Source organism: Artemia sp. Qi Xiang Cuo, chromosome 3, assembly GCF_049724085.1.
Source record: "Artemia sp. Qi Xiang Cuo chromosome 3, ASM4972408v1, whole genome shotgun sequence".
NCBI lineage: Eukaryota > Metazoa > Arthropoda > Branchiopoda > Anostraca > Artemiidae > Artemia > Artemia sp. Qi Xiang Cuo.
In genome coordinates, this window is record NC_142796.1 from 45185465 (window position 1) to 45198325 (window position 12861).

At 33.8% G+C, this 12861-nt stretch overlaps 1 protein-coding gene across 2 annotated transcripts in view; it reads left to right on the forward strand.

Moving 5' to 3' along the window:
* The window catches only part of Rala (Ras-like protein A), a 62273-nt gene that overhangs the window by 13315 nt on the left and 36097 nt on the right, over window positions 1-12861 (forward strand). For both annotated transcript variants that reach the window (XM_089085969.1, XM_089085968.1), the window contains exon 2: window positions 11512-11720. In XM_089085969.1, the coding sequence (XP_088942095.1) occupies window positions 11512-11720 (209 nt within the window). The remainder of the gene's footprint in view (window positions 1-11511; window positions 11721-12861) is intronic.

Consider the following 12861-nt stretch of genomic DNA (forward strand, 5'->3'; position numbering starts at 1 on the left):
GCCCCTTTTTCCAAATGACATCCGATCAAAATTTAGAATAGTCATCGGTTCAGTGTAGTTGAAAGGTCCAATAAATGCACCTCTGGAGATGACATGAGCCCCCACAGACCCTGGTGAAAGGGTTGTAAGTTATGCAATATCCCATACAGTATTTGGTATTGGAAATTCTTTGGGGGATTTCCTGCGGGTGGGGGAGGCTCATGGGGAGAATTTTCCGTGGGTACGAAAATTTCAAGGGAAATTTTGCCCGGGGGAAATCCTCACATGATTTGAAAAACGGTTAGAAATTAAATAAAAAATAGAATTTTCTTGTAGTAAAATAAGGAGCAACATTAAAACTTAAAACGAATAGAAATTATTCCGTAAATAAAGGGGGCTGTCCCTTGCTTATCTCTCGCCCTTTACGCTAAACTTTGACTTTCTGTTACAGTTCTTCAAAAAAGACTGCCTAAACAGGCAGACAAGGGCAGTTGAATTTGAATGAAAAATATTTTTAGAGAACTTTAAGACTTTAGAGTAAAGGGCGAGGGATGAGGAAGGACAGTCCCCTTCATATTCTTAATAAATTCTGTTTGTTTTCAGTTTTAATTTTGCTCCTTACTTTCAGTTGAAATTTTTTAAATTAATTGGTGGAAAAGGCTCAAGATTTTCCCCGCACTAAGTTCTGATTGTTTTTCTGTCCTTCAGGATGTAATTTCTTTGTTAATCGACTTTGCTATGTCAAACAGATCGTCGCTCATTTATATGTAGATATTACCGTTTATTTTGCAACGCAGGTGCTCTGCACATGTGACCACTGTTGTAGCTACTACTAGTGTGTCAGAAAGGTAATTATTACCCTGCCCCAGCGAGTAAGTAGAGCAGTACGATAGATCCACGTCTTTTAATTTTCACGTCTTGGTTTAGCTAATAGTACGTGCCAGATGTCTACGTCATTACATACTTTTTTTGGAGGGGGGGGGCACTAATACTTATACATGCAAAAGTAGGGGATTTGTTTGAAATATATATGAAACTTTTAGGAAAGTATTTTATTATTTTTGTTTTATGGGGAGGTGGTTTAAGTCTTTTTAACACAAACTAAGGAATTAACACAAATTATTTAATGGAAATTATATTCGTTTCTCATCTTACTGCCGAATTTGCACAATGACATCTTACTGCCATTACTGCCGAATTCGTAATGCTAAAGTCTCAGTCCATGCATTACAAGAAAAGAGACTATTTCACATACCTTTTCAATTTGTTAATGATTCGTTAAATTGAGGGAAATATTCACACGTAGCAATCATTTTGAATCGTTCAGAAGTCAAATCGACTAAGTTTACTTCTACTTTAGATAACTATCTTACTAAAGTTACTACGTCAACTTCTATAGGTCCATTTTATGTTTTTTTTTATTTATTGTAATATAATAATTTAAGGACTTTTATTACTGTGAATCTGTTCATATCTATTTACTAGAAAAAAGAAATACTTCTAAAAGGCTTTCACCCTTGTATATACAAATTTGTTTAAAATGTAGTAGAATACAATTAATCAAGGGCAGATCCAGGATTTTTTTTTTGGGGGGGGGGTTACTAATTTTTTACTCAGTTTTCGACTAATTTTACTGATTTTTACCAAGGTTTTACTAATTTTCGACTTATTTTCGACTCGGTCAATTTTTTTTTGGGGGGGGGGGGTTCAAACCGGGTAACCCCCCCCCCCCTGGATACGGCCTTGCAATTAATTGATTTTAATTTGTAAAGTTTTAAAGTTAGCTATAGGGCATGTTTTTTTTTAGACAGTTCTTTTGTATGTGTTTTTTTCTTTTTTTATTGTTACTTCACTTTATTATCATGTTAGTGCGTCAAAAATAAAATTTTTATTACTAGTATAGGCTTTTCTGTATAAGCTATTTTTATTTCAAGACTTGCACACGTTGCAACTGTCATCAAACAGTTTGTGGTAACGAACTGTAAGTAAGGAGCGACCCGACTCAATGGTATCCGAAACTCTAGAAAACGGTATTTTGATACCAATAGATACTTCAAAATCAGATCAGATTTTAATGCTGATTTCAAATATATAAGTTTTATCAAGTTTAGTCCTACCCATCAAAAGTTACATGCCTGAGAAAATTTGGCTGATCGAAAAAAGGGGGAAAGACCCCTAAAATTTATAGAACCTTAATGAAAATCACACCATCATATTCAGCGTATCAGAGAACCCTACTGTAGAGGTTTCAAGCTCCTATCTACAAAAATGTGGAATTTGCATTTTTTGCCAGAAGATAGATCACGGATGCGTGTTTATTTTTTTTTCCCAGGGGTGATCGTATCGACCCAGTGGTCCTAGAATATCGTGGGAGGGCTCATTGGATGCAAAATTATAAGTTCTAGTGCCCTTTTTAAGTGACCAAAAAAGTGGAGGGCAACTAGCCCCCCTCCCAAGCTCATTTTTTTCCAAAGTCACCCGATCAAAATTTTGAGATAGCCATTTTGTTCAGCTAGTTCGAAAATATGATAAGTATATCTTTTAGCATGACTTAATCCTCCGAAGTTCCCGGGGGACGGCTGAAAGTTGTGAACTTTACCCAATTTTAACATATAGTATTGGTTATTGGGAAGTATACAGACGTTTTCAGGGGGATTTTTTCTGGTTATGGGGGGTTGGGTGGGTCGGGGGTTATGTGGGAGGATCTTTCCATGAAGGAAGTTTTCATGGGGGAAGGGACATTGCTATGAAGGGGACGCTGGATTTCCCAGCATTATTTAAAAAAGATCAGAAATTAAGTATAAAAAAAACAAGTTTTTTAACTGCAACAGCAGCAACATCAAAACTTAAAACGGACAGAAACTATTACACATATTAGTGGGTTCACCCTCTAGTCAATACCTCGCTCTTTACGCCAACATTTGTTTAGTACTTTCATAAGGGCTATTTATTCTAATTAACGACCTTTGTGATTAAGCGGTCATTTTTAAAGAATTGGAACAAAATTCGAACTTTAAGCTTAAAGAGCAAGGTACTAGAGGGCGAACCCCCTAATATACGTATTAAAAATATATGAATATAGAACTTCGTTACGTAAGTTAATTCGTAAGTTACGTATATTTATTACTAATAAAAACATTTGTAAATAAAATTAAACAAGTTTCGAGAAAGCCATTTAACAAATGAAAATAAAATAAATATGCAAATTTGGTTTTAATTATTCATGTACGGTGAGCCAAAATCAAAACCTGTCTAAATTCGAAAACGTTCAAAAATTAAATAAAAAAAAGTTTTTTTTATCTGAAAGTGAGGAACGACGTTAAAACTTAAAACGAACAGAAATTATTCCGTATATGAAAAGGACTGTCCCTTCCTCAACGCCTCGCACTTTACGCTAAAGTTTGACTTTCTCACAACTCTATTTTTTAAACAATAAAAATCTTTAGCGTAAAGAGCGAGGTGTTGAGGAGGGGACAGCCCCTTTCATATAATTTCTGTTCGTTTTAAGTTTTAACGTCGTTCCTTACTTTCAGTTAAAAAAAACTTGTTTTTTTTATTTAATTTGGTTCAAGCTCCTCTATCTCATTTCTGAATTTATTGATCAAAAAACAATTTGCGGTAATCACCTGACCTGTTCAGAAGTCAAATCCATTAACTCCTTTTTTGTTAGTAATATGAGATTTTAGCTTAATTGACTAAGCAAAAACTTAATTGACTCTAAGCAGGTAGCTCTGTAGGTATGCACAAAGGGCATTTGGACCTTATCCAAAGGGCTCCAGGGGCGAACGTAGGGGGGCCGGAGACCCCCCAAGATTTTTATGATTCCCTCATTCTGTTTTTTTTACTCTTTTTTAAGTAAACTTGTGAATTTGGTCAATTATTGCTGCCGTTGTAGCATTGCCCCCTTCCCCCCAAGATTTTGCTCCAGATCCGCCTTTGAAAGGCTCAAGGACTTATGAAATTTCCTCATTGTCTTGTATTTACCCTAAAATTTGCCTTTTTTGTATTTATCGAAATTGTTTCTGCCCCCCCCCCCTAGAAAAATTCTATATGCTTGGATGTGTAGCCTATATTCAACAAGATAATCAAGCCATTCAACGATAGAGGTCTTTTAGACGTCAATTTGACTGACTGAATGCTAATCTACGTGTTCTCTAACCTGAAAAACCTAAGCAATCACAAGAAATCATTTTTTTTAAGGCAAGCAAGTTTTTAGTTTTTCTTCCTTTCCACCCAATTCTATGTTCATGTATCTTTACTAATAATACCGTTACTAGTCCTTACATAATTTTGACTCTTTTAGAGGCAACGCTGTAGCGTTGCCTATAGTAAAGGCCATACGGCTCCAATATTTTATGTTTTGTTTTTTTTTCCCCAGAGGCACTTCATATGGAAGGGGTCGTCGTAGAAACTTCAAAGGGGGCTCATTCGATTGGAAATTGAGAGTTCTAGTGCCCTTATTAATAGTCGAAAATTATTGGAGGCCCCCCCCACGCCCATCATTCCCCCAAACACATCCAATCAAAATTTTGAGATAGCCATTTTGTTCAGCGTAGTTGATTTCCAGATAGAAAATATATTTTTGAGGAAGACACTCCCCACAACCCTGGGGCGCAAGGGTTTTACGTTATCCCCTGGGGGCATATAAAGTTTTTATAGAAGGCGTTGTCGTAGAAACTTCAAAACAGGTTCATTCGATTGGAAATTAAAGGACTAGTGCCCTTTTTAATAGTCGAAAGGGACTGGAGTGCAACTAGCCCCCCCCCCCCCTACGCCCATCATTTCCCCAAACCACATCCAATCAAAATTTTGAGATAGCCATTTTGTTCAGCGTAGTTGATTTACTGATAGAAAATATGTTTTTGAGGAGAACACTCCCCCAAACCCTCAGGCGCAAGGGTTTTTACGTTATGCCCTGGGGCATATAAAGTTTTTATAGATGGCGTTGTCGTAGAAACCTCAAAAAAGGCTCATTCGATTGGAAATTCAAAAAGCTAGTGCCCATTTTAATAGTCGAAAGCGATTGGAGGGTAACTAGCCCCCGCCCCCCCACGCCCATCATTCCCCCAAACACATCCAATCAAAATTTTGAGATAGCCATTTTGTTCAGCGTAGTTGATTTCCAGATAGAAAATATATTTTTGAGGAGGGCACTCCCCCATAACCCTCAGGGCAAGGGTTTTAAGTTATGCCCTGTGGGCATATAAGGTTTTTATAGACGGCGTTATTGTAGAAACTTCAAAAAAGGCTCATTCGATTAGAAATTCAAAGGGCTATTGCCCTTTTTAATAGTGCGAAAGTGATTACAGGCTAACTAGCCCCCCCCACGCCCATCATTCCCCAAAATACATCCAATCAAAATTTTGACATAGGCATTTTATTCAGCGATGTTAATTTCCAGATAAAACATATGTTTTTAGGGGGGGGAATCCCTCGAAACCCTTGCAGCAACGGTTTTAGGTTATACCCTGGGGGCATATAAGGTTTTTATAGAAGGCGTTGTCGTAGAAACTTCAAGAAAGGCTCATTCGATTGGAAATTCAAAGGGCTAGTGCCCTTTTTAATAGTCGAAAGTGATTGGAGAGCAACTAGCCCCCTCCCCCCCCACGCCCATCATTCCTCTCAACACATTCAATCAAAATTTTCAGATAGCCATTTTGTTCAGCCTAGTTGATTTTCAGATAGAAAATATGCTTTTGAGGGGGACACTCCCTCACAACCCTCAAGGCAAGGGTTTTAAGTTATACCCTGGGTGCATATAAGGTTTTTATACACGGCGGTGTTGTAGAAACTTCAAAAAAGGCTCATTTAATTGAAATTTCAAAGGGCTAATCCCTTTTTAATTGTCGAAAGTGATTTGAGGGCAACTAATCCCCCTCTCACGCCCACCTTTTCCCCAAGCACATCCAATCAATATTTTGAGACAGCCATTTTATTAAACGTAGTTTTAAGTTCTGGAAATTAGGTCTTTGAGGATTAAATATCCCCCACTGCCCGCAGGGAAAGGGTTGTAAGTTATGTTCTGGGGGCATATATTGTTTTGTATGGACGACATGATAGTAGAAGGTTACTGGTGGACTATTTTGACTTGAAATTATAATTTATAGTTAAATTTTTAAGTTTCAAAGTATGTTGGAGGGTACCCGGCTCCGCCTCCCCACTAACTAATATTTTCCCCCATACATCTTATACAAATTTTAAGATAGCTATTTTGTTAAAAATAGTTCATAGATTATGTAACAAAAATTCCGGTGTTAGTCATAGCCCACTAGACCGGGGGCAGGCGTTATGTTATGCCCTGGGAGCATTTATGGGTCTCATGCGAAGGGATGCACGTATTAACTTTAAAGAGGTATCCATTCGATTGGAACCCACTCTGAAAGTTTGTACGAGTATCACTCTTTAAGCCATAAGAGACTGGAGTACACCTGTCCCCCAGCTCCAGCGATCCTTTTTTCTTCAACCCCATCCAATAAGAGCGTTGAGATATCTTTTTTAAATAGTTCAGAGACCGTTTATCTGATCAGACTCAGGGGTCAACAGCATCTTTCAGGGCCCGAGGGCAGGTATCGTAAAGTGAGCTTTGTGGAATATATGGTTCTTATTGAACGGATGTTCGTAACAAAACTCAGAGATGGCTCATTCGATTGGAAATTGAAATTTCTATCAGATGTATTTGGGGTGAAAAGGGTATTGGAGGGCCAGTTAGCCCTCTGACCACTTTTGACTCTCAAATAGGGCTGGATCTCAATATCTAATTTTGAGATGAGGCATCTCCGAAGTTATACGAGCATCCCTTCTCAAACGTCAGATAACATATAACTCAGGCATCAGGTCACAACGCCTGCCAGGGCCCGGGGGCAGGCGTTGTAATTGACGCCCTGGGGCATTTGTTGTTCGTACTGAAAGGGATGCTCGTATAAACTTCGGAGAGGGCTCATCTTAAGATTGGATATTGAAATCCAGCCCTTTTTGAGGTCAAAAGGGATCGTGAGGGCTAACTGGCCCTCCAAGTACCTTTTGCCCCGAAATACATCTGACTAGAAATTTCAATTTCCGATCAAGTGAGCCATCTCTGAGTTTGTTACGAACATCGCTTCAATAAGAATCATATATCACCAAGGACATAACTTTACGATACCTGGTCCTTGTCTTTAAGAATATGTTGACTTCTGAGGTTTCAGATAATACGGACTCTGAACTGTGTTGACACAAGACCCCTCCAAGCTCCTAGGGCTGGGTCAGGCGATAAAAGTATCGCTGGCTGGAGGGCATATATGGTTCTTATGGAAGCGTATACTCGTATAAACTTCAGAGAGGGTTCATTTGAATCGAATATACCCTTAAAAGTTGATAGAGTATCATTTTCATAAGAGTGAAAAATGATCGGAGGGCAACTAGCTCCTCATCCCCCTCCATGCCTTTGGGCGTATCGGATGGATAAACCCATCCGATAAAAATTTCAGGTGACTTTTTTGTTAAAAATAGTTCAACCATCAGATATTGAAACTCCAGGGTCAACACAACCTCCCAGGGCCCAGGGACGGTGTTGTAAGTTATCCTCTGGGGATTTATATGGTTTTTATAGAAGGGATACTCGTATAAACTTCAGAGAGGGCTCATTTGATTGAAAATAAAAATTTCTAGTTCACTTTTAAAGAGTTAAAAGAGACTGAAGCTTAATCTAGTCCTCCCGCACCCTTTTTCCCCAAACCCATCCGATAAAAATTTTGAGATAACCATTTCGTTAAAAATAGTTCAGACATCAGATAATAAAAACTACGAGGTGGACACAAACCCTTTTTTTTACTTTGATATTGCTACTTTGATATTAGTTTTAATACTTTGATCAATATTTAATTTTTTTTAAGTTTGATTTTGCAATAAGAAATTTTTAAAAACTTGAAATTTTTTGCAATCAAAAACGAACAAAAATTAATTGTAAAAAAGAAAAGTAAAGGCCATTTTAAACTTAAGCTTAGCAGATACAAATACCTTTTAAAATTCAAACTCAAAACGATCAGAAATTACTATTAAAAGTCTAAAACCTACTGCGTCATTGTCGCTTTACTGAAAACTATATGCGTCTTGAACAGTCTTGGAAAGTATTAACAACATCAAATTGAATATTTGATGTATAATGATAATAATTATTGAAAGATCCATCAGTTCAAGATTTTATTTCGCTTTATTTTTATTTTTATTTTAAATGCTTTAAGAACTGAAAAAGAAAATATTTTTAATATAATCCGTTTTCAGTGACGTGCCATTGACGCAGTAGGCTTTTGATTTTTATTTACAGTTAGGGAAGTAGGCAGTGTCAATCATTTTTTTATAGTAAAACTATATTCTTCTTTAACAACTTTAAAAAGAGGTAATAAATTAAACTGAGTATTTTATGTATAACGATATTAATTGCTGAAAGCTCATCAGTTCAAAATGTTACTATAATTTTAATGTTTATTTTCAGAGATAAGTACAAAAGAAAATATTTGTCACAAAAGTGGTTTTCAGTAAGCGCCAATGACGCAGTAGGTTTTTGACTTACAGTGAGAGAAGGAGGTCATACCCAAACTCTTGTTTGTGGTGATTTTTGATTGTTTCAAGCTTAATTTACATATTCAATTTCAGCTTTACTCGTTTAAAGATTTATTTATTAATTTACATTAATATCTATTGTATGTTTGTTTGCATTGATTTTTTATTTAATTTCTGTTCGTTTCAAGTTTCAGTTGAGCTTTAATAGCAAACTATTTGTTTCGGTTTAAGCTTGATTTTCATATTCAATCTAAGCTTACTCGCTCTAAGGTCTATTTATTCATTTATATCATTACTTGTTGTATGTTTTTGCTATGATTGTTTATTTGATTTCTGTTCGTTTTGGGTTTCGTTTATTCTTTAATAGTAATTTCTGATCGTTTTGAGTTTGAATTTTAAAAGGTATTTGTATCTGCTGAGCTTAAGTTTAAAATGGCCTTTACTTTTCTTTGAAAAACTGATTTTTTCGGAAAGTTTTTTTTTAATTAATTACATTAAAGAATAAGAGGACCTCTGTAAGCCGTTCGACCTACCGAATATATTTCAGGTTTTCATGTGTGTTTTTTTTTCTTACTCTGTTCAATTATTTGTCTCTATTTTAGTGAAACTCTTAATCGTGGCGGATTATGTCTGTCGGTTTTTTTTTTTTTTTTTTTTTTTTTTTTTTTTTTTAATTCAGTCCTGTTTGTTCTTTTTGCTGTTTTCATGCCTGCATCCTTATAAATACATAATGTTGAAGTACTTCATCGTGTTACGTTTTTATTTGGAATTAATCCAATCATAATTTTTGTTTTAGCGGGAATTAAGGCTACAATTTCTGGTATTCAGGCTGATGAATTATTAATTCAATAGATAGATAGATAGATATTTATTGCAAAAAAGCCACAGGGCCATGGCAACACTAAATAGTACTCTTAAAAACTAAAACAAAAACAATTCAACAACGCATACAAAATAAAATAGGGGAAAAAACAACGACGAAATACAACTTAGAATATAAAATTTTTGAAGGTGTTTTACCAACCATTTTCTTAATCTTGGCTATACTATAGATAATACTGGACAAGAAAAAGATCTGCAAAGGAAGAAAATGGAGAATATTTGCCGAAAGTTAGGAAAAAAGCGCCCCTACTGCAGGGTATATGTGGGGGGGGGGCATTAAGGACTTCCTGCTTATTCAAATGAAATTAAAAAAAATATTATTATCTCTACCCCGAAAAAAATTCCATCGTCCGCGCCTGTCCTATAGTTAAAGATGGATTTTGTGGGTGACCTTTAAATTAAGGAAAAAAACACACTTTCTCTATATAGGAGGGATTCTAATGTTCGTATTCTAATATTTATGTATAATCTCCATTTAGCATATTTTATGAACAATTTATATAAGTATTTATATTTTTGAATTTTGGAAATAGAATCATTTTGTTCTATGTAATTTTTTGGAATTGACACATTTGCAATATTTTTGAATTAGGTGAAATTAAGGCTTCAACTTGTCATATTTAGGTGATGAATGATTAATTAAATATAGAATGATTTTGAACTGTTTTTACCAACCCTGTCTTCAAATCTAACTGCACTATAGACAATACTGAACAAGAAAAACTTGCAAATGAAGAAAATGGGAATTATTTCCTGAAAGCTTTGAGAAATAGCGCCTTATACCTGTATATACGCAGGGGGATTGTGGTCCGGAGCCCCCAGGAATCTTAGACTAACCTGAATTTCTGTGAACTGCCAATTCAAATTATATGAAAAAATATTATTATCCTTGCCCCTGAAAACATTCCCGCGTTCATGGCTGTCCTATAGTTAAAGATGAAACTTGCAAGGGAGGAAAGTAGGGGTTGATGAACCACTAATATGAAATAAATTGATCAGTTATATGCCTTTCATTATGTTGAGGACTATGGGGTCAATATATCTTTCAGTTTTTTCAAGGGGTCCTTCTAATTCAGTTTAAATGTGTCTTAGACGTCATCTGGGGACCAAACACTTCTGGGACCTTCAAAATGAATCAATATGTGAAATAAATTCATTAATTATGTCAAATAAATAAATTATATAAGGTAAACTAATCATTTAGGTATCTTTCAGTTTGTTGAAGACTATGAGCCAACAAAAGATTATTCCTACCGTGATTATATATCATTTATATATGCATTAATATATATACTAAATGTGCTGATTCCTATGCTAATTATATATTATATACGAATTATATATAAAATAAATTATATTAGGTAAACTAATCAATTAGGTATCTTCCAGTTTGTTGAAGACTATGAGCCAACAAAAGCTGATTCCAATCGTAATTATGTATGGATTTTATATAATATGTAATTGCATATTATACGTAAATTATATAATTATATATAAATTATTATATGTATTATACAATATTATTACTTTCGTAATTATATATTATATACGAGTTATGTATAAAAAAAATCATAAATTATATAAATTAAATAAATTACATAAGATAAACTGATTAATTATCTATCTTTCAGTTTGTTGAAGACTATGATTCAACAAAAACTGATTCGAATCGTAATTATGTATGGATTTTATATAATATGTAATTGCATATTATACGTAAATTATATAATTATATATAAATTATTATATGTATCATACATTATCATTTCTGTCATAATCATATATTATATACGATTCATGTATTAAATAAATTCATAAATTATATAAATTAAATAAATTACATAAGGTAAACTGATTAATTATCTATTTTTCAGTTTGTTGAAGACTATGAGCCAAAAAAGCTGATTCCAAACGTAATTATACATGGATTTTATATAATATGTAATTGCATATTATACATAAATTATACAATTATATATAAATCATTATATGTAACATTATTATTACTGTCGTAATTATATATTATATACGAGTTATGTATAAAATAAATCCATAAATTATATAAATTAAATAAATTACATAAGGTAAACTAATTAATTATCCTTCTTTCAGTTTGTTGAAGACTATGAGCCAACAAAGGCTGATTCTTACCGTAAAAAGGTTATGTTAGACGGTGAAGAAGCTCAAATTGACATCCTTGACACGGCGGGACAAGAAGATTATGCAGCCATTAGAGACAATTATTTTCGTTCTGGAGAAGGCTTCCTCTGTGTGTTTTCTATCACTGAGAGTGATAGTTTTGCTGCTACTCAAGAATTCAGGTTAGTGCGTTTTTTCAATTTCAGGTTCGATTATCGATCATACCGTTTTCATCTTCGATTATTGCTTATATCGATTGTCTTTTCGATTATAAAGCAATATTTTTATACCATTATCGGTCTTATTGATTATAGTTTATTGGTTACAGAAATTGTTTATAATAGAAAAAGTGATGGTTTTTTAAGAGAATAGAACATTTAGGACAAAATAAGTAGTGCTTATTATTAAATATTATTGTCTCTGTTCTTATTTCCGTTCGACAATTATTTCCGTTCTGGAAAAAGTTTCCTCTATGTGTGTTTTATATCATTGAGAGTAGTAGTTTTGCTACTTTTTTTTACCTCAAGAGCTACTCAAGAGTTCAGCTAAGTGCTTTTTTTACCGATTTCACGCTCGATTGTCAATTATTACGTTTTTATATTCGATTATTGCTTATATTGATTTTTTTATTGTGTCTCGATTTTTCATTTAATTATAGTTTATTGATTACGAAAATTGTATGTAAGATAAAAAACATAATTTATTTTAAAGTAAATAGAATATTTTCTTTAAAGTAAGTAGTGTTTTATATATAGAATATTTTTATTTCTATATTGTCAAAGAAAGTATGCGAAGAAAATAAAATATAGAATTCTATCAAATAGAATATTTTCATTTCTTTAAATGAAAGTAAGTGAAGTATGAGTCATCTATTGCTATTATTATCAGTACCAGGAGACCGAGCTTCGCTCTCCGAAAAGGAGACAGTTTTTTAATCTGTATCCCAAAACAACTTTACATTTCATTTATTTATTCGTTGTAGAAAGTAAAACATTGTGGTCTCGGTGTATTTTTGACAGTTTCATTCATTTATTTTTTTTTTCATCTGATTACCGAGTATATCGATTATAGTTTATTGGTTACGGATATTGTTTATATTATAGAAAAATTATCATTTCTTCAGAAGAGAAATAGAGCATCTAGAACAAAGCAAGTAAAGCTTATTATTATATACGCTATTATCGTTTTTATTGCATATTTTGGTTATATTATCTTAAAAAGAATTATTGTTGTTGTTAGTTTTTTGTTTTTTGATAATTCATACATTATCCTACTGGCCGTAGAAAGAATGGGAGTAGTAACAATTTCGAAATTTGCATAGTA